Here is a 23,911-nt window from a genome sequence, read left to right as displayed (position 1 = left end):
TGCGTTTAGTTATGCCTATCATTTGTCTCAAAAAGCTAAAATCGTCTTCTCAAATCAAAACGAGATGGTTTCCGCCTATAGGAACCAGACATATAACTATACAATTTGTGAAGATCTCTTCCTGTAGGCACAACAGCAATATGCGAAGTTTTAACTCTTGCCGTGAAGAAAGTTGGGTTGGTGGTAGTGTGCGGAATACGGACAGTAGCGGTCAAGGAAGTTTAAAAGCCTGTGAGGAAATCAGACGTTCTTATCTATCGAGGCAAGTAAAATGCTCGGAGTACAGATGAGCCGACTTTATTGTAGTGCTTATTTATTTTAGCGTCGTCAGCTGTGGGACTTTACTCTTTAAATCCTTTTTGGAACGCCGCAGTTGACTGCTGCAGCAGTCGACTAATTTTCCTCGGATAGTGCGTCAAGTCACTACTCTATTCGCAGTCACTCTCCACACGTACAATTCGCACATAATAGTCAAGTGCTACAGCAGTCTATCGCGACGTGTAAACTACGAATTGCAAACTGATCTCGAAAGTTGATAAGCAATAAGTGCCACAAAACAGCGCTCAACAAAAATCGATGGTCATTGACAGCAATGAAAAAATGACCGTCTTCGATGGCGAACGATAATGGTTGAATGCGGTATAATTAACATTGCCGGGCAAGATTTAATGCCTAAATTAATCATATCGTGCGAAATAGGTTTAAATGTAAACTAAGCATTAAAAAATCAATGTATTATTCATGTAAAATGACAAAAAATTGCCATCGAAATTAACGATGATGGTAGGAATTCAAAAGTATAAATTGAAAAAAGGAAATAAAAACGGATTCCTTGCTCTCCCGCAGCATCATGGCTCTTTGCGGTTAAATTGTTTGGAGAAATGACTTACCTAACCACATGGTGCACGAAATAAAACTCGAATGGTATCACAAATCCACAAAAGGGCGGCAACTTTGAAGTACATATTTTATTTTACACTTACTAAGGAATGGCTGAATGGGGAAGATTGTTTCGCCTTCACATCTCCATCCCTTCCATCAATCCAATTTATCTTTTGATGAACATATGAAGTCTTCTTAGGCTTGACGTGATGGAAATGCGATATATCCATGGTAAAACATTCTACAGAAATTAATTATATATTAACGAACATAAATAGAAATTACTATTGGTGTTGTTATTTTATCATAAATTTATCTTTTGATGATGAATTGTGAATACAGCTATAAGCGAACGACCTTACTTTAGTCACAGGCTTTCCTTTCTAGTAAGTCATCTATTTTCGATATGTACATGGATGCAGATGATGGCAAAAATCCGCCAGCGAAAAAGCCCACTTCGTCGCGCAGCCTACCTCGCTTATCCTCCTCCCCTCCCTTACCCACCTCCGTCTCCCACTCCATCCCGTGATGAAACAAAAAAAAACATGCATAACGCTCTCCGTGACCTCTCTCTCCCCACTCCGTGCTTCTCCCGCTCATCCAAAATGCCCCCACGCCACTCCGCTCCCCACCACTCCGCGGCAAAAAAAGGAGCAGGACCGGGTTAAACGAAACGCACATTCATTAGTCCGAGAGAGAGAGTGGGAGGGAGAGAGGGAGATGACGGGGCGGAGTGGTTTGAGTGTGCGACCGGAGAGAAAACGAGGAAATAAAAGGGAGACGAGGAGAGTGCGACCGTTGGGTGGAGGAAAATGGGGGGACGGATAAACGGACGGCGGTAACTGGGGCGAGCTTTACCCTCACCTATCCAAAAACTGCATCTGCCGAATCACTCATTGAATGATAGTTACTAGTCGTATTGAGCGTAAAATAATGGTTGATTTCTAAAGGATGTCGGAATCTTGTCAAATTATTAAATTAATTAAAATTTATAAAAAATGATTAAAAATATTAATGACTTTTTTAATTTATAAAAAGATTAAAACATATTCCTTGTAGGCCGATGACCGAAAATTGGCTCGTTTATAGTAAAATTTTAAAATAAAGAGACCCTTATTTTTTCCGCATTTCGATCCGTTGCCTATTGCTCGAGCTATTCGTGACGATATCGACGGCTGTAACCCTTTCGCAGATACGTTGATAACGTCACGAACTCATACAATTCGTGTTTCCGCTTCTTCTCGATCTCACGTTGTTTAATGTTGTTTAGCTTAACGTGAGTGACGGTTTCCCTCAATGAGAGATTCTCCCTGAAGGAGAAAGTGACCCTGATCCCTAATGACGTTGGGGAGAATGAAATATATGGTGGGAAAAGCCATAGATGAAGGAGGCGTTAACCACGAATGAGGCAATGTTGGCATGGTGGATACATTTCCTGCGATGAATGGTACAGCAGAAACGGAAGATGCGAGAAACTGTGCTAGAAAATCAGTGGATGCATCGAGACAATACTTCGCGGAGAGCGTGAAGACTATCTAGAAATTTTAGGCCTACAATCATAAGAATTGTTTTTATTCTGAGATGAAAAACACTGTGAAAAGAAATCACAAATTCCAGGACAGAGAACGGTCAAACGTTCTAAAAATGCAGAAAACTTTCAGGTAAACTAGAAGTTGGAAAGCATTTACTTCAAAATAAATATAGTGCATGGTAAATAATGCAAACTTAGCATATAATATGATGTTATCATATTTATATTCAAAAGTCAATACTAAAAATGAAATAATAGAAATGCATTGGAAAAGTACTAACTTCTGTCAGTTTCAGTTTAAGTTTTTCTAAAAATTTAGGAAGTAAATTTACAAATATATAATGCATTTATCTTTCGGGAGTAGAAGAATTGTGGTGGCATTCCAATTCTTTGGGGAGTGTCCAAGGGGAAATGTGATGAAATTAAACCCAAGAGCTTGGTTAGAGTGGCGTAGGCGGGGGTATTACAATTCTTTTGAGCCTGTCCTTGGGTAACTCCCCTATTGTTATCGTCGGAGGGGTCAGACCCTCAAAATAGGAAGGACAAGACCAGCGCTACTGAATCCACCCTTTCCCACTAAAATGCGGACTGCCCAATATCCCTTCCGACCATATTTGTATTTAGAAGTTACCGAGCTTGAAAACGTCACAAATATTTTGAAAAGAGTAATATTGTAAGCAAGCTATAAAAGACAAGCATTAACTCAAACATTGAATTTTCACAATAAAAATAGGACTGCATTTTTAAAAACAGTGGAAGAACTGAATGTACGAAAAATCATCTCCGGTGGATAACAGTTTTTCTGTATTCCAACTTCATTAACTAAATTGAAAAAGATACGTCATTTTGAACGTCACTGCAGCATATCTGACGCATGACGCAACATGTATCGCATGGACACATGCCGCTCGGATGCCATCTTTATAAAGATTTTGCAATAGATTCTTCCATGAGAAGATCCTGTTTTGGTTGCATAGCCTATCAAGAAAGGGAAATGTAATTATCATTATAAATAAAATAAATATAATTATCATTAAAATTAATTAAACAAAATGATTGTGCTGCATCTGCCACGCTGTGTCCCCGGTTATATTTTTAAATAAATTGCATAAAAAGAATAATAATTATTTCTAAAATATTTGAAAATTTTGTTAATACTTTCTTTAAAATTCCTTATTGTCTTTTTACGAACCAAAATTAAATAAGGTAGTAAAACCATAATAGCTGCTATGTGCATAACACCTGAATCTCTCTATTTGGCCTTGAAACTGCTGGGGAAATAGTGTCATTACAATCAGGAACAGAATAAAATCAAAAATCGACCTAAAAATTAATGGATACCGTATACTCACCAGTTCTTCTCCCTATCTCCTCATCGCTGGCATTCGGGGGTAGGTGAAAACTTGGGAGGGCTTTGAGACTCGAGGAGGGGGGAGGCGAAAAGGAGAGCGAGCGAGCGAGCGAGTTGATGATGACGAAGTAGGGTGAGGAAGCAGCCACATAATAACCCGCCTACCAACCCGTTGTTGTTTAATAAACTTGATGGAGGCGGAAAGGGGCGGGGGAGAGGGAAGGTGGGCAAGGTAGCGTAGTGTGCGTTGTGGAAAAGGGGTGGAGGGAGAAAGGGAGAACCAGGCTCTCTGGCTTGGTGCGTACGAGAGAGAGAGGGACATATATACATATATATGCATGGCTCGAGCCGTGGCGCCGCCGGAAGCAGGGTGTGTTGGTGCGAGGCGGGGTGTGGCGGCAGAGCCGGAGAGTGGGAGGACGGCCCCGAGTCGTGAGCTACGCGTTGTGTTTGCCCGCGCGATCCGTCTGTGTGTGTTTGTACGGGAATGAGTGGGCGAGAGGGTGGGGTGGAAATGTAGTGCGGGAGGCCCCCCCCCCCGCTTTCGAATGGTGTGGGAGGAGCAGGAGAAGGAGGAAGGGGGAGTGTGTTTTCGTGAGTTGAAAGTGGGAGGGGGGAAGAGGAGTGAGGTTGCCTGCCAGGGGATGAAGGTGTGGGGTGGTATATCCCGCATCGATGGATGCACGAAGGCTGGCCATGGGGAAGGGGGAGGCGGGGGACTGACTGGGGTCGGAGATGGGGTGGTGTAGAGAGAGACGGGGGGCAGCGGTGAGGCGTGGGCGGTGGGGAGAACGCGAGAGTGAGCGAGGATTTAGAGCCGTGTAGGTGGAGAGGATTGCGAGGGGATGAATACGGGGGTGGGGGCTAGGAACGGACGGTGGTGGGTTACTACTAGGGACGGGGGGAGGGTAACTGGGGTTGGAGAACGTTCGGCTGCGGCGGTTGCACCCCTTCCCCACCCCTTATACGAGTCTGCCCTTATATTTTTTTCAAAATAGATGCAAGAAGAGTAAAAAAATATGGAAAAGGTTGGAGAGACTGGGGAAAAACTTGGGGGTTGAGGGACATGGGGGACAAAAAATGGGTGGATGAAGGGGGGGAAATGGAAGGGGTCAGGTGGGATGATGGGGGAGGAAAGGGGAAAGCGCCTGGGTGTAGCACATGGGAGAGTTGTTGAGGCAGGAGTGCGGGTGATATGAGGAGAGGAAGGAGGGATGGGAGGGGAAGTGAGGGGAAGTAGAGGCGGTGGATTGGGATATGATACGAGAAGCGGGTCTTTTTCATTCCCTCCCCCCATCCCAACAATCCCCTTCCATCTCTATCACAAAATAAACCGGGAGGAGTTCGAGGAGAGAGGAGATAAAGGCCAAAATAAAGGAAAATATTGTACATAGGTAAACATACCTTTAAAGAGTTCTTTTTTATGGAGTGTTCCTAGCATTCATCACTCTACAAACATTTCAATAATTTCATTTATTCAAACTACATTCCCAAAATATGCGGAATATATATTTATATTTGAAAATGTACGCTAATTTTATACATTAATCAATATAAAATACTAAGAGACAAATGCGTAGTGCAGGGGGATAAGGAGAGATGGCATAAATGCCAAAAATAATAATAAATACTTGAGTAAAAACTTTCATGTTTCGCTTTCATGCAGATCATTATGTTTCAGTATACTTCACATCACACAACTAGTGTAACTCATTTTTAAAAACTTTTATGCTAAAAATAATGTTTTAAAGCAAAATGAAAGACAAAAAAACTTACAAAACGTTTTAAAAATATTTCGACATCGCAGCCGCCTTCGTCAGAGAAAAATGCGAGATAATATAAATATCCGCGTAAGTTTTTTTGTACACGGCTCCGCGCAATATATGTGTATACATTTTTTGGGGTGCGCCATCCCCCTGCACGAGGGCTGGATGATGCCCGTGCAGAAAGGGAACGCGAATATGAGGGGAAATGCGGGCGTGGGGGTGGGGGAGTGCGAAGGGGGAACATGGCGCTTGGGAGTGGGGAAGGCGAAGAACGAAGAGGGTGCACGTGGCAGTGATCGATCACGTAGAGAGAGGGACGGAGCGAGGGAGGTGGGTGGGGAGGAGGATTGGCGGAGGGGTGGGGGTAAAGGGAGAGGGAGTGGGGTGAAAGGGGTGGGGAAGAAGGCTCGGAGCGGCATCCTCGGGGAGTGGGGTGGGAAATAGACTGATAGAGAGGTGGTGGAGGAGAGGGGATATGAACGTAGCGAGGTAGGGGATGAGTACTGGGGGCTGTTTCCCGTCTCTGCACCCCACCTCCAGGGGGCGCACTCTTTTCCCTCCTGACCACCCCCTCCCCTCCCTTCCCCCTCCCCTACCTTCTCCCTCTCCCCTCATTTCCCCCACCCCGCACACACGGTTGCCCTGACAACAAGGGGACGCCAGAGCCGCACTTCACGCACCCTCCCTCCCCGTCTATCTCTACTCCCCCCCTCCTGCCTCCCATCCAACATCACCCCCTCCCCGATCACCACCACCTCTTCCTCCTCTCTCTCTATTTCCTCATCGTAGCCTTTTTGCACACTACGGGAGGTAGGTTTAGGTTCGGTTCCGTGCATTCGCAAAAAACTGTCTCGTCGAAATTTTTTTGGGGAAAAAATATTCGCGTGTTTGCGAATTCGTCACCGAAAGTATGGAGCCATATTATGTGTGCCATTGAAACCCATTGTTGAAACATTATCCAATTGAATGGGTAATGTGATATCCTTTTCTAATGATTTTTATTTACTTCATTTTAAATTTTGTCGTAACATACATAATTTCAAACAGAAATTTTCGGGTGATTTTTCGTTTAAACATATATTTTAATGGATTATGTTTATTTTTCCTTCGATGTCTATCTTTTTAAATTAGCTTCCTCTGCTTGTGATGGCTACATGATACTCACCGCCTACATATCTTGCAATTCATTTGCTTTACCCAATTTGTAATTTCATTCCAAGTATCTAGGTGTCACTCTTTTGACACAACTCATTTCTTCCCTTCTGAAGAGTTTAGTTGTTTACCTGGTTCCAAAAAATAATGAAAATGCTATTATTTTTGTTATCTTCACACGGTCACTCCTCATCCGTATGCTCAGTATATAGTCATTCTGTTTTGTCAATTCTAAAATGAGGTCATCGCATGTTTTTCTTTCCTTGCCACAAGTAGCAACAATAAATTTCTCCGATGTAATTTAAGTTTTTTAGTTTCTACCTCATTAGATATTTATACACTGGGAGGTCAAAGCGCCTCCCTAACACATTAATCCAAGACGACTTTACTAAAAAAATATGTGTAGAAACTAACCAAGAGATATTTTGTTTTCAAATCATCATTTTTAACTCCAACTATCATTAAACAAATTTAGAGACACATCTGAGAACTTCAAGGAATATAAAAAAACCAAGCAAAGTCTAGGCCAATAATTTTTACTGACAATTTTAGGCTGGTAAATACGCTATTCTTTTTATTTCCAATTTCCCTGTGAACAGCATATTACGGTATTTTACAAAGGGGGCTCCAACAATGCACAGCACAAACACTCATGCCCTGCATAGATATACCCTCTACCCATATAGGTGGGACTCAAACTCGCGACCTTCGGTTTGGCAGTCGAGGACTTTACCGACTGCCATCGAGGCATGTTCTCAAAGAATTATATTTCACTCTAACAATCAACTAAAAACATTTAGGCTTGTCGACTTGTCGACTTCGAGGAATATGACGAACCCACTAAAGGCTAAGCTAAATTTTACGTACAATTTTAGATAATCAACTGCTCTACCGGTGTTAAGCCAATGTGTTTCGCCACCCTCATTAATGCCACCCAAACCCATGTTTCCCCGATATTGGCGTCTCTGTCCTTGCACAACCCCTTTAGACTTTCAACCGCCACCACCTTCACCCGTCCTTCCTTCCCAGACCAACCCACACCGAGCAGCCAACCAACCCCCTCGCTCCTTGGTATCCATTCTCCGCCCCCACCACCGCCCCCCGGGGGGCCACTGCTCCTTCCACTCCTCCTCCCCCATCCAGGCCATTCACTCTCGACCCAGCCAGCCCCCTTCGACTCTTCCCCTCCTTCGAATCCTACTCCCCATCCTTACTTCCCCACCCTCCCGCCCTCCTTTCGTTGATACGGCGCACTTTCCCTTACACCATATAATCTTCTCCGAGAATGTATTATTTTTTTCGTCTCTTTCACTGCACCCAGGTTTCGCCATGGCTCCCCTCCCCCCGAAACAAGTACAGCACCATCCAGCCCTCCGGTGCCAATAAATCTCTCACCCGTGTGCAACCCCCTTACGCAAAAAAAGAAGTTTTAGGCCTCGCGGGAAAAAAAATTGCCGAACACCGCCAAACTACTCCCCCCTGCGGCAATCACACCGTCGACGCTTTTGACGTCTGCAACACCATCGCACTCTGCAAATTATCGTCGCGGTGATTGGCAGCTGGTGAGATCCCCAAGTTGGGATCAGAAATTTTGGGCACTTTTTGCGGACTCCTCCCCCTTTTCCGGCTCTAATGCTGATGCCTCCTGGTGGCCACGCTATTGTAACCGGATGCAACTCCGATCCAGGATATTCTTGAGGCCGTTTTACACGATACACGGAATTGCGCAATCTGACTTACGTGCGAAGGCGCAATCAAAATTGCATCATGTAAAGCGGTGAATTGCTAGAACACATGCGAGAATGCGTGGATGCGAGACGGCAAAATAGCCCCTGTTCTAATTTAGTTCATGCATTCACGCAATTCCGCGCCATTTTAGAAATTAATGCAGCTCTAACCTGCGCAATTCCGTGCCCCGTGTAAAACGGCCTTTAGAGAGGGGAGTGCCGGTTTTTTTCTACCGAAGATATTTAGTATATTGCGTTCTCCACTGACATAGGGGTTGGCCATGTATGCGGAAAAGATGCGGTATTGACTTTGTGGACAATCTGATATCGATATTACATCAGAGTCACCGGATCTACAATTATTCTGGCACCAATTGATAATATCATCAACTCCATCACGGCGTGCTCAAGTTTTGCTTAGTTGCCAAATGACGTTGTGCCAGCGTGGATGTTCAGTATTTTTGTTTTTATACCGATTGGCAAAATTTTTCCTCGTCAATGAATCGTAACGGGAGCAAATAATAGATTTGTCACTGAAGACAAACTTGATAACACGATGGACGTCATACGTTAGGGAAATAGAAACGATTCGGAAAAAATCTTTTAGTTTAGTTAGTTAAGAAGTTTTAGTTACAAGAGAGGAATGTGACATAATGCGTCATCTTCTGGACCTACCTGTATCGTCAGTGTAACACTATTATGCAGTTAAGATAAATACGTATTTCAACCTTCTTAATTTCCATTGAACATATTTAATTCGTGAAATTCACATTTTCACAGAAATTATTATCAATAGGTGCAAATTTATCAGTTTCCTTCGTATAAATGGAAAGAAACCGGGAGGATGGTGCGTCTTGGTTCCATGGACCGATAGAATTTCTCACCATTACAACTATTCATTCGTCACTTAAATTCACTGGTAGTGTAGTAAATTTTAAATGAATCTCCCGTTGATATATTTTTGTTCTTTTACTTCCTTTTTTCCTTATATTGAGGCACTTTTCATTCATCTTTCATTTATGTATATGTGATAGCTTCAACTCGCTTCTTCACACAATCTCAACTTTTGTTGTAGTTAAACAATTCAAACTTCAACAACGATGTTATAAAATCAGACTCACATGTAGCTCTTGATAACCACCTGTTTAGGTTAAACCGAGTGAATATGACCTCATTATTAAACTGCAGAGTCAAACCAAGAGTTAAACGCAATAATTTTGTAAACTTAATGAAAGTATTCGTCCATTTGAACCTGAAGATGATAGCATGCGATTACTCCCGTGTGGTACGCATTAAATCAGTGTTTAGTAATATATTTTTATGTCTATTACAGAGGGACATGAAGACGGATACGAAAATTAATGAAAAAAACCGGCGTGGAAAATTATTATTGTCCTCTACTAATTTGATAACCACATCCCAATAGAGTCTGTTGAATTTATTTACCACAAAGAGCAGCTTATTATCGGTCATGAGTACGAAAAAATAAGTGTTTTAAAAAAGTAAAAAAACAGCCGCGCGACACGATTGTCATCCTCCCCCCCCCCTTCACCGATGCCCGTCGAACAGGACGCTCCACCCATAAACGCTATAATCGATCAATTAAACCTCCGCTCACCCTTGTGTTTGTTCTCCCCCACACCCTTCCCATCAGTCCATCTCACCTTGCGTCGACACACACAGCTCTCTACGCCGATCGCGAAAAAAAACATCCGAAGAGCAGAGGCAGCAGTGGCGCCGCCAACGTCAGCACAATCAATCCCTGAGGCACACTCGATGCGGACTCTTTCGCAATTACATTTTTTTTACCCTTTGTAAAAGCAAATGGACCCCGAAATGCGTCGGTTGGAAAAGAGGAGGACGATCTGGCGGAGGGAAGGGATTGTTAATTGGCCACCTACTTGGGGTGCGTGCGTGAAGGGCCGGAATTGGGAGCGAACGGTGGGATTTCGGTTTCAAACCGAGAGGTGGGCAACGTATCACAACAACGAGAGTCGGTTGGGCCCCATTTGATTACTCTCCGCGTCCCTCTCTCTTCCCTTTGTCGAATGGGGCGACGAAATCGACGCCTCCCAAGCGGCACTTCCACGAATCAGAAACAGTTGAGGGAGGGGTCTCGCGGGAGGTGGCGAAACACATTGTGGAAGAAGACGCGGAAGGGATGACAGAGTTCCCGCGAAAATAGTTTACTGCTCTCTCCACAAACAGCTTTAGTCATTAATTCAAACACGAGGGAGAGATAACATTTAAAAATATAATATGTATTTGGAAAGATTTTTTTCCATGTTCACGAACAATAACGGATGGAAACTTAGCCCCCCTTAGTACCAAGGGCCAATATTAGGGATTTAGATACCAAGGAGTGTCCCTACGAGATGGATCATGGACTGATACGACAGCTCATGCATGTAGCAATGATAATAACATTAGAAATTTTACAATTTTTAAAAATTTTACTCCAAAAAAATGTGTTTGCTTTCTAGACTGCGAGGATTTGGATGAAGTGACTTTTAAATATCCATTTAAGATTGTGCGATTAAGGAAAGAATTTTAATATGATAGGAAATGACTGAATCGAGTAACTCTGTTTATAAATTGAAATTGTGAAAGGATCCGACAGATCCAAACTATTCCCGTTGAAATTAATTTTTAAAGACAAGCTAACCTAATTAATATGCATTACATATGATTTTAAAAAGCTAAATTTGGAGTTATACGCTGAGAGTAATTGTAGATCCAGAGGCCGAATGATTTTACGAGGAAATTTGCAATAATTTTACATCGTAGCATAAGCTTTTGCTGTGCACAACAAAAGAACTCAAGTCCTCATAAATACATTAAAAAAATATAAGGATGTCGTACAAAAATGTATCATGATTATAAATTTTTGAGTGAAATGTCAGACAAATTAAGCCCAGAAATAATCACTAAGGCCGCCTGCACACTGACAACGTGATTGTGAGATGCGAAGCAGGGATATCCGATTGAGTAGTAACAGATAAATGTATATAGCCCCATCAAGTCAGATTAACAAAAAAAATCACTCGGAGAAATAGTGTAATTAACTGAATAAATAACTCTCTTGACGATATTATTTGATTAAATAAAAAGAATCCGTTTAAATGATAAAATACGATTGATTAAATGAAAAACCATCAGTCTCACACAACACACTCAGCGATTACGAATCCGTGTTTCCTCTGATACGACAAATTGTAAATTTATCTCACGGAATTACGGCTAAACATCAAATTAAACGAAGAGAATGCCGTCAACCGTAATGTATGCAGTATTGATTCACGAAGAGTTAATGCCTCGGGAGAAAAAAATGTGCCGGGGAAAGTTTCCGAGGGTCAGATTACGGCTTTGACATCAATTTGAAACGAAAAATGTTTTCTGAAAAAAATGCAATTTTATTATAAAATCAGCCAAAATTTGAAGCCAAGACTGAGATCAAACACAAACTTTTACAAAAATTGAGCCCAAAATATGTTTTCATCAATTTTTGAGAAATACATACCGTTAAACAATTTCATTGTATAGAAAAAATCCCCTCTTATGTGTATTAATTAGAGTACATTTAGTCTCTCTAATTAATGTATCAAAAAGGGGAAACCTTTATACACAGAATGGTATTGTTTAAAGGGCATTTTTTTAAAGCATTGGTTAGCATATTTCCCTCGAATTAATAAATCTTTGTACTCGGTAAAACTCAAGAATTTAAGTTTTGGCTGATTTTACTGCATCATGTAAATTTTTTTTTACTGATGAAGCGATCAATACACAATCTAATTGTAATTCGCTGTAGAGTAGACCAAAATTTCATTTTAAACTAACAAAGGCATTATATTATTATCCTAAGAAAGAGTGATTATCCGAACCTAATGACAGGAGACATTGCAATATATTAGCAGACGATTCCATTGATTACAGTATAAATTTAAGATAAAATATTTTTACAGTAGCAATCTTTGCAAGAGCTCCAATCATTTTATAAGACATTTAATCAAAAAAATTAATTAGCAGCCATGTATTCCTTTCTTGAAAAATGATGCAGTTAATAGTAGGCTAGAGGAATATAAAAATGAAAGCCTGAATTTTTTTTCCCTTATTTATATAAAAGATATATTAAAGTTTATCACGGAAGATTTTGAATAATATTTTTAATAACAAACTATATTACAACACGATTAAAAGGAATATATCCCCTCCTCATAACTTTCATGTGGTTTAAAAGATACATAACTCAGTCTATATGCATTTCCTACAAGAACAAAAAGCAGGAAAATTTACAAATTGGACTTACAAAATATGATTACGTCCATTCACATTGACTCAATGACACAAAGTAGCTAAAAATTACAATGCGAACAAAATGAAATTTAAGCGTACACAAGTCTTAAAAAGTAAATGCTAGCGTGAACTTCATCTTTATACCAACAGAATAACCAGACAGTCGTTCATCATTATTAACGGCTACCTTTTTGCTTTCACCAAGTCTGAAGTCCTGGCAGTAATGACAGTTTGCACTAAGGTATTCATCACTTCCAATCTCAGTTCCTCCGACTGGAATTGTTTTAGTATAGATCCCAAAAACGACATGCAGGCGTCAACTGGACAGAACATAGAATTGGTAGAGGGCAGAGGACTTGACTGTGGCACCAAATTCGATGCTGAATTCATGGGAACAGTCAATAGTTCTTCACACATGATTTTAGGCTTCTTTGGCAGCGGTGACGGTTCCTCAGGCTTTTTAGCGGAGGGAATGATTCGAGCCGTTTGCTGAGTTCCAGTGTCCGTTACTGCTGAAGTAATGGGAGATGCGGTCATCGAGGGTGATGAGGGGGAATCATACGATGAAAACATCTCGGACTTAATATGGAAAAGACCTTCTCCCACTACTGAATTTAGTGCACCATCTTCCGAGAAGTAGGTCCCATCTTCATCCTCAACCTCTTGAGAATCTTCGTCCTATGAGTAACAACCTCCATAAATGATTTGGATCGATAGGAAATGCAAAGATAATGAATGGTTTTGTGGCTTCCTTATTTTATTTGTGAATAATATGTTCAGGCCTCTCATCGAATAACATTTTCCAACGATTGTCAGTTTGTCTACTATCTACCTCTACCCAGAAAGTTTTTTCTTTCCATTGGAATCAAGAAAAATACTTCTATCCCAGTTTTATTCCCATATACCCAAATTTTTGGATAAATTTAAACAGATGATTAATAATGCGTGAATTTTCATATGAGATGTGATAAAACTTGAACAACATGAAGACTAGTGAAGCTTCCAAATAATTTATTAACCGATCTGTAAACAATGTATAACACCGGAACCTAAATCGATGTTAAACAAACTACTCGTGGAAATCGGGAGTTGCTTTTGAAAAAAAAGGAAGTCTCAAAATCCTTAAGTATCTATTATTAAATGTTTCCTTATTTTCCTCCGAATTTTGAAAAAACTATTTCATTTGAAGCCATAAAAAGTATTATGTAAAGCATAAGGAAATAAGATCAGATGAAAATGAGGTTCATTACAGAAAATATGATCCATTGATAAGCCCACGGTGGAGTTCACTCTTTCATTACAAATTTTCTATTACCTGATGATTTTGTCTCTTAGATGACGCCACTTGCTGCGACTTCCTACTCTTGCGCGGAATGTAGGACTCCTCCACGAATTTTAACATATCAAAATACCACAACCCAGGTATGTATATCTTAGAGAAATAAAAAGAACAAATATAAGTCAAAAAGAAAGAAATGCCAAGCTTCACTATGAAAAAATCAATAGCAACACTGATGAAAACTAACATAGTAAAATTCTATAAATTCTTAGAGCAATATTCAAGGCTGAAAAATTGTTTCAAGTGATTTTCAAAAGTTGAAACCATGATGAGGTAAATTTCATTAATAGACTAATGCATAAGTATATATAGCACTGTAAAATTCATACAATTATTTGCGGACTCACATCTTGCGCTCCTACGCCACTTTTCAAGGAGGCTTTCACCTTGGCGTTTTCAACGTTGAAACTATTTCGCAGATTGTGAAACTTCGTGGCACATTCTTTATCTCCTGTATTCGGCCTAACCGCGCTCACTGCGGCGGCAACTCGTCCCAAGGCGTCTGCACGCAGGCGTTTATTGTGATAATTCGGATTGCGTAGGGAGTGCAGACACGTCTCTTTCCGGTATGCTTCAATCAAAACGGATACTTGATGCTTGTTCCACGAGCTTCCACTCATTTTTCCGGTAGTATACGTTTTCCAGAGGACTGCTTTCGGGTCTTACGATACCTTCTCCATCGACTGACTGCTTGCGTGGAGTCTTGATGTCTCGTCTGCGTGCCTGCTTGCTGGAAGTGCCGAGCGTCGCCGGCGGCGCTGACGGCGACCTTGCGGCAGAGTCCTCTACGAGGGCTCCTCTCAACTATATAGTCGAGGGGTAGAATTCAGTTATTTTCCGACTTCTTACTGAATAGTTTTCGCCGATAAATTTCGTAAACTTTGAAGACTCAATGAATATATCCCAAAGTCAACATTTGACACAGGGAAAGCAACAGTTAGTGCGTCCTTTAAATATACGTGATCGCAGAGCGGCACACACAAGAATACTTACAGTTGAAATGAATCGACAACTGATTGATGAGAATTCTGACTCAATCGAGCATCAAGGGCAATAAATACGTCCCAAAATTTTTAAACTCCGGTGGAATACTAAAAAAATATACCTAATTTAAAAAATCTAAACACCTATTACTTATTGATCGCTTTGTATTTTTTCCATCTTTGGCGTAGATGGATACAATTTTGATACCAACAAACATGAAGTTAATTGCAGAGTAATCAAGTCTCAATAATTTTTCTAGGTAGCAAATGAGCATACTTCAACACTATTAGCATGAGGTGGGCTAAAAAAACAGAGATACCAATGCTACTTACGCAGCGTGCACTATGAAAATGTATCAAGCGGGAAAATAACCTTAACCACTTTGGGTATAATTTGAGACAAATGCATAATACAGATTCAAAAAAATAGTTTTCATTACAATGAATGTAAACACACATGGTCTTTTTTTTAAACTCGAAAATATTAACAACAGAGAAAGTAGTTTGAAACCAAGAACGACTTTACGACAGCAGTGTACACAGTACAGTCACTGAATAATTATATAGGGGTAGAATAACAACCTTAAACCTCAGCCAAATTTTCGATTCTGCTATTGTACTTTTACGCACGGAATGAAATTTTTTATGATTTATAAACTATTCCATTGAATCAATGTACCACAGTTTTGACCTTATTCTATACTAATAAGCGGCCAAAATGCATTGTATGAACTCGGCAATATTATCTCCAGTAGGTGTTAAGTATGACAAAGAGATTATTACGATCACACATCTGTGAAAAACCCATTTCAAGCAGAAATAGCTAGGTAACAAGCAATGAGTGAAATGTGGGTTGCGGTCATTCAGGATACAGGACTATTATATTCCGGGAATTCAGGGGTGGTCAATTGTTTTGGTGGGAACCTTCAAGCGGAGAGTGTTAACTTGTATAATTATCGTATTCTTCAGTTTACTCTGCATTTCATAAAATTTATGAAGTGTAGAATAAAAATCAATTAGTATAGAGTCACATTAAATTTCAGCGGCATTAATTATTTTAATTTTCCCTTAAATTTTTTTTAATTCCTTATCCACTACAATCGCTTAAATGGAACTTACCCATTAACAATCGCTTATCCCTACTCATAGTTTGAATACTTCTTGCAGAGAATTTTCTCAACCAGTGGGGAAGAATTGTGGATTCAACATACCTGGAAATAGAAAGAAAATAAGTCAATTTCCGAATGGTATCAGAATCATCTAATGAAATGCATGATTTATACTCAAAAGTTGCCATAATAGGTGGATAGTGAGGAGATAATTATCAGAAATTTTCTATATTTATCCTTATAAATACAATATTCCTAAATCAATGCTATATTTGTGTATCCATCCTTTTTCACCAGTTTTGCGTTTGCCAACTGACTTATTTGTTTCTCTGAAGTTCAAAAAATTATATTATAAATATTTTCGAGGTAAGATTGACCAAATTAGCAAAACAATGCGTGTCTATCATGCACCAGTATACTGAACTGGCTGTCTCAGTGGAAAATATAAAACTACTCTTCGGTCACGGAGGGTATAGATATCTTGGATCATAGCGAATTTCTCCCACTATCATGGTTGGACACAATAAATCACTAATATAAGCTCCGAAAAAATGATCAAGGCCGATCAAAAACTGGAGATGACACCTTGGAAATATCCAGGCCCAAATTTAATTTTTTGATGCTAAAATGCCAATATGGGAGCGTGGCAGCCTAGTCGCTAAAGGTCTTGGCTGCTGATCGAAGGGTCAAGGGTTCAAACACCGAGTGAAGCCTACGGACACCCTCAAACAAAATCATCGAAGTGTGATGTGACATAGGGAAAGGAACTGGCCCCCAATCTGAATGCGTTATATTCACACGCCGAGGGCTTGGTATGGGGTGAGCTCTACTCAAACCTATCCAAGCCAAACCTTCAGGTTGAACCAGTAAGTGAGTGAGAATGTTGAAAGTGTGTGAAACAAATATTTTAAGCAACTTCCGTAGAGAATAAAAGATAAATATTTTCAAACGAGTGAGATATATATCATGGCTAATGACAAAAATCAGCTAGCATTAGAGTAAGGTAAAAATAGCTTCCTAATTCCCCTCCATATCTTAACTCCATACTTTTACTCTTCCACCACTTCTCCTTTCTTAGAAACCCGTCTCCTCTCCCCAGCCCTCCTCCGCTTGTCTTACACAAAATCCCTTTCCCCTACAAACGCATGCAGCCCTCGCTCCCTCCCTTAATCCCTGGACCCTTTACTTGGATTGCTGTTCTCGCCATCTCTTCCTCGCTAAGCAGCCTCTCCCTCGCCCATTTGATGGCCCAGAGGATTCCCACTGCCTCTTACCAACCACCCAGGTCCGCACCTTATCCCTCTCCGAACCTCGAAGGTCTTTCTCCAGCGCAGACCCTAATGAATCAGCTACCCTGCCAGGGATCGTCCTCACGATGAGTAAAACGAGATTATCGTTTTCTTCTTACGATTTGAGTGGTGTATAAACATTGGACAGAACTAGTCGTCTAACTGGCAAGCAATGTTAGATGTTTACATTTTATCCTGTAACCGTTGACAAAGTTTTGTTACGTGACTTTTTCCGCCTCTCAAAAACGAGGCTAGACTCGAAATGAGCTCGTAACGGTGTATTTGACAGGAGACTTGGAGCATTTTGATGATATGAGACCACATTTTTAATGAGAAAAGGCCACATGCTGAAGAAGCAAGGCCATAATTGGTCGTGACGAGAATATCACTTCTAAACCGCGACCTCTTCCCCATTTTCATTATGTCCGCTAACCTAGGAAACTCGAAACAGAATCATGAAATTTTTGCTATGCGAAAAAATTTGGGAATTTTACTAAAAGACAACTCACATTTGTATTAGCCAAACTGCTACGCTATAAAATTGATCCATCTATTCAACTCCAACATTATAGTAGTTTACGGGAGGAAAAAATAAGCCCTAGATTACTTCTCATTTCATAGTAAAGGTATCATGATTACGTGGAATCTTTGATTAGAGATTAGACTTCTAGTAAAACGTTGGAAATTTTTAATTATATTCCTCATATAATAATAAATATATAAATATAAATATAAAAAATAAATCACATAATAAGAGTTCTACGGTAATAGGTAAGCCATGGGACTAATGAATCACACATTCATTCATATTCCTTATACGATAACGTAACCAATCTTTGGCCTTCTATTTCTCCCTCTACTTCTTAGCTTGCCTCCTCCACGCCCATCACCCACGCCACTTCACTCAAAACCCCGTCCCCCAAGCAGGGCTAACATCTTCCTTCCTAAGCCATCCTCCCTTTCCCCCGCACCTTACCCCCCTCGCACTTCCTCAGCCAACTCCTACCCACCCTAAACCCCATCCCAGAGATCTTCACTCTCAGGGATCACCGGAGGGGAGAGAAACTTGGAGGAAACTCTCGCTGTAACTCTCCCTTTCTCTACCCTCGCAAATCCCTCGCTGCACTTCGAATATGACCTCTAAGCTCACGTCTGCTCACAGCAAGCATCCCATTTATCATTCACTCGCCGCTCCTCCCAGTGACAGAGCTTTAAAATTGCGGCCACAGACCAGCAAATGTGACGTAGTTGAAAGCAAATTCCACGATTATACTTGTAAAATTTTTAGAGACTTTGAATCGATCCAATTATTATTTGATTGCATCTAAAAGCCATGGAAGCAACATTGAACAGTTAGTTGTTTGGTTTTTCGGAATACGTGGATGGTATTTTCCCAGTATTTAATGATAACTTTGCTGTCCTATTCTAGACCACGTCGATTATCCACATGCTCCAAAATTACGTTCAGGGAGGTAGTAAAGTGACAGCAGTTTCTCCAACTATACTTTGCTTTCTTCATTACGTATATTTAACTATACTCCCAGCAATTATTCATCCACAATTATAAAGTAAGATGAAAGAACTTTTCACCTCCATTGGTAATCTTCAACCTTAGCTAGCTAACACTACGGGCTGGCCAACTGCGGTAAATAGGGCCAATTTTACCTAGGAGCATTTCATAATCTCTAAAGAAAACTTAAGATAGTGTAAATTTGTAAATGGATTAAAATTAATGGAAGCATTATGTCTTTAGATAAACGTATAAACTAGTCGTAAAAATAAATCGCAGCACCGTTACAGCAAATAGAAGTATATTGATAAAATTCCACTTCAGTGACAGAATTGTAAGCACATTTCATCTAATTGGATTGGATTGGTAATGTATTATAGTCATTAATCACTTCATAGAATAAAGTAATAAACATATGGACTCAAAGTAGTGTTAACTCATATCTATGGAATTGGTTGACTTTGGTGTTACTCGAAATTAATGGAGCATATGACTTCATTTTCTAGAGTACATCTGCTTACCTTATTGCCTTTCTCATGAAAACTATGATATCAATCTCTTCAAATTAAGTGAAACTTATATTTGTTAAAATTCCATTTTTTTAATTTATGCACGCGCATTAGGAACTCATCAAGGCACTGATTGTAGGATTGAACTCGTGGATCACATCTTAAATCCGGTGTTCATAAAGCGCAAGAGGTTCAAGTATCCATAAAATGCATCCAATCAACTGTCTTCGTTAAATGAAACACTCTTACATTCGCCAGGGAAGAAAAAGTACACAACAGTTTTACGTCCGTTTTTAACATCGCACACCCGAAACGCATAGCAGGGAAGGAAAAAGCTTGGGTTTGAATGCGTAAAAAATGTTTCCTGCGTCCCTGGAGGGTTATGAGGATACGGCAGTCACAAACAAAGAAGTCGACACCTTCGTCATTCCCATCGAACGTCAGAGGAAATCTTCTTTTCCCTGGCGACCCTCTCTCGTACCAATTGTTTCCACATGCTAAATCACCCAGCCCCAACCAGTAAAACCCTTTCTTCGTCCTGCTCCACTCCGTCCAATTCACTCTTGCCACATTAAAAAAGGAAAAAAATCGCATACGAAAATCGTCTCTTATTTCTCTCACCCACTCCTAAAACGTAACTCAATCCCCCACACTCCTCCGTCCACTACCCATCCCCTTAGTTTGTGCCTCTCACCACTCGATGTGCACTGTGATCTCTGATATATCATATTTACTTGTATAAAATGATATATCAAAGACGTGCAATGAATAGCAGAGACGTCGTTTCTTGTTTAAGTTGTGATTGAGAAGAAATAACTATATATTTCTACGAAAATCTACTCAAAAGAATCAGATTTTTATACAACAAGCTATCGCTCGTATACAAGATAGAATAATACACACAGGGTCTCTCAGAATTCAATAAAAACAAAACTTATGGATTGCATAAAAGCCCCGATGAAGGCATAAAAATATACTGAAGCCTTGGCCAAAACTTTACACTTAATTCTTAAAGATCTGCTCTACAAGACACCAATCAAGGTTAAAAATTGGGGTCAAGAGAAAGGAAAAATACTCAATTCTCAATAACTAGTCACAAATTTGAGTAAGGGTGATTTAGGGAGGGATAGAGTAAGTAGCGTTCTCGTGGATATGTGTTCATGGCTTGTTCGTATCAATGTGTTTTACCAGAGTATTTTTTCCATAATGATAACGTACAACCTAGAAGACTGGATCGGATAAATAATTTTCAATTAATATATTGACAGATTATTCTAATAATGATAGAATGGAAGAAAAATGTTTGTGGAAGGGATGACTTCATATTCTTTACGTTAATGTGAATATGGTAGACTAGCCTTCGTTACCATATATTTCATTAGTGGCATCTCTTATTTAGTATCTATCAATATACAGTAGCATACTTTAGCAAACCCTGATTTTAGCGTCAAAAGTGTGTAACAATATTCTCTGATTTCCTTGCTCAAATTCTAGTTGTTTTCAGGGTTAATCCCTATTATCGCTACTTGAGTATTAAGAATGATAAATAAGATGATTGCTTATTAAGATTTAAATTTTATTCTTAAATGACTAACAGAAGAAGAACAGCAAAGAGCGTAACATACACTTTTGAATGACTTCATAATGAACCTCTTTGGCTATTTCTGGCAATTTGCCTTGAATAACCCTATAGTATATACTCAAGTCCTTAAAGCAAGCGATAATATCCAGCACTTATCTCAGGCGGTTGATTAAATCAAATATTTAAAAAAATCGCTTAGCATTTGGAGTGAGTTCTTTTTTTATCATCAATCTTTGCTCTCTCCTTCGAACACTGCCCTTGAAAGTACACGAACCTCAGCATGTATACCAACAACAGGCCACTTCTCACGTCCCCATCATCGCTTGTGCGTCACTTTCTCTCATCCAACCACGCACACCATTCGTCTCCTTCCACACTTTTATTCTCTCACTCTCTTTACTCCCTTCCTCCCCCACACACCTTCTCACGCACTGAAACCCACCCTCATCCCCTCCACGGAAACCGCAACCCCCGCCTTATCTGCCACCCACGACATCCTCCAAACCACTCCCTTGCGTGCGAGAAAAACTACTTTTGCTACCACGTCCTCAACCCGACTCCCTCACTCATCTTTCTCTTCCTCGCCCACGCACCCACACCTGAAAGCAGCGACCAACTCCTTCAGGAATGAATAAAACTTAGGGATAAGGAGGTAGGAGGAAATTTTGTCAACTCCACACTTTTTTTCCTCCATTTTTTCCAGAATGGCACGCAAGTGTTGTAACCGGTCAGGGTTAACAGAATAAAGTGTTTTGAGGAATTTATGAAGTTTCAATGAATTTATTTACCTATAGATTTTCAAATTCCACGAGGTTACAATGCAAACCAATGAATAAAACTCCTCTTCGACGCCCGAGGAAACACGTTAAATCGCAACAGCATCAGAAGTTTGAAAGCTCAAATAATTTCCATTAACACTATAACTGCAATTATGGACAGCTAACTCATTTTCAAGGAAATAAAAATGATTCTCCTTCATAAGATATTAAATTTCCAGTGGCAATGCACCACCTTGTTATCACTAGTTACAATAAGCCACCCGAGAAAAGGTAGGTCTTGGTAGCTTTATTCATTAAATCATTAATCGCGGACACCCGAGAAAAATATTTTGGCGTGATGTTGGTACGCAAGAGTTTTAACCTCATTTTTGCATCAAAATAAAATACTCTCAGTGACCTTTTCAACACTTATTTTTCCGATTTTTTTCATTCTGAGAAGGCAAACAGTCAAGGCACTCCAGCAAAATGCACACATAAGGCATACTAGCTGAAAAATAAAAAAATACACCTATAAGTGATTTACCAATAATTCTATATAAACGATTCGATGTAATCGAGGCATTGAGTGAGAAATGTCGTTTTGAATACAATATTTTACAAAAAGTAAACAAAAAATCTTCAATTTTTAAACTAAACATTTATGTCTGGTTTAACGTAATTTAATGACTACTGTCATTAAACAATGGCTACAATCCCATTATCCCTGATGGTTTTCTCGAATTTACAGATATTTCAAGCATGTGAGTATCCAAATAGTATTCCAATGCAAAACATTCCCGTCAAAACACGCATTTCTCCCTACACGGAACTTTATCTCTCCAACATTTTTACGTTCAATATTTGAAATCCGAGCTGTCGTTGCAATCCTTCCACCCAATCAAACCTTATCTCGGCTTTCATTCCGGATAAAGTGATATCTTTTCCACCTCCTGAATAAAGTGAGGGAAGCTGTGATACGCATACGTAATAAAGATAAATGAAACAAATGGTTTTCACGGTCTCCGTGACAACTGCCATTTCTCCGCATGGATCACATGGACCTCATTCTCTTTACAAAATCTCTAAAAGGAAAATCATCCGAGGAAGAAGCTGCGCGATAACAGCCGCGATGGATATACCAATCGAATGTATAGAAGTACTCGTATATAAAAAATGCAGCTCTACTCCTACGTAGATAGAGTTGTGGCTAAGATTCTTTTGGAATAAAAAAATCCATATCTAATTATGATACACAGCTATAAAAATGAGATGCAAAATGACTAAGATCCAATTACACGATGAAGCTACTTACCATGTGAAAAATGTGATAATATCGTTTCGATTGCTTTACCGCGATGAATCACATGCTAAAGCTTCAAAAAGATATTGTATCTATGTCAATCATAGAGCCAAAGTCATAGTCACGGGCAGAGTCAAGTGCTTACTTCAAAGACAACTTTGCGTGACAGGAGGTTAGAATGTATTCTGCGCGAAATGAATAAATTATAATTCAAGGTGCCAATGTTGTAATACAGAGTCAATGGAGAAATGAAAATCGGTGAAATCCGATGATCGAAATCGAAATGAATTGATAAATGATGAAAATGAAAGCAACGCCCGTCCAAAGGACCAAATTACATAATCCAATAAGGACGCAAGTTGATTGCTTTTCAAAAATATCTACAACGCAGCTATAAGTGCCGAGAAATTAATTTATTTTCAATATTTCCAATAAAGGTAAACCGCAGACGAGGATTGCATTGAAAAACAAAGAATTTGATGCATTACATCATCACGAATATAGCAATATTATTTAAGCATGGAATTAGCTGTCGTGGCATATCTATGTAAAACATCGATCATAGTTTAATGTATCAAAAATTTTAGCTCTTAATTCCCTCTCTTCCCTAAAATTGTCAGGCTTAGGCCTGGCAAAACATATACGTTGGTGATAGTCTTCCTTTTAACAATCTTAATGCCCTATCAATTTTGCACCAACCAGAGTAAAAATGTTCAACATTAATACTTCTTAATAGCTTCTTTCAAGCTAGTACTTATATGTTACAACAATAATTGAGGAATAACTCACAATAACTGTGAGATATTCGTTATTTTTTACATTTTACTTTA

The 23,911-nt window shown here is 39.7% G+C and overlaps 2 protein-coding genes across 4 annotated transcripts in view; both read right to left on the bottom strand.

The window, feature by feature from the left end:
- The window catches only part of LOC124156108 (nucleolar protein 4), a 911,182-nt gene that overhangs the window by 453,123 nt on the left and 434,148 nt on the right, over positions 1–23,911 (bottom strand). The window lies entirely within an intron of this gene.
- On the bottom strand, positions 12,556–14,740 carry LOC124156110. Its single transcript, XM_046530441.1, has 3 exons — positions 14,389–14,740; positions 14,018–14,134; positions 12,556–13,380 (listed from the first exon to the last, which is right to left on the bottom strand). Exons 1-3 carry the CDS (start codon positions 14,659–14,661, stop codon positions 12,886–12,888), a joined length of 885 nt encoding a protein of 294 aa, XP_046386397.1. The 5' UTR covers positions 14,662–14,740; the 3' UTR covers positions 12,556–12,885.

The sequence above is a fragment of the Ischnura elegans genome, chromosome 3 (genome assembly GCF_921293095.1).
Source record: "Ischnura elegans chromosome 3, ioIscEleg1.1, whole genome shotgun sequence".
NCBI classification, from domain to species: Eukaryota; Metazoa; Arthropoda; class Insecta; order Odonata; family Coenagrionidae; genus Ischnura; species Ischnura elegans.
Note: the sequence above shows the minus strand (reverse complement) of the source record. Positions and strands in the feature narration are given on the sequence as shown.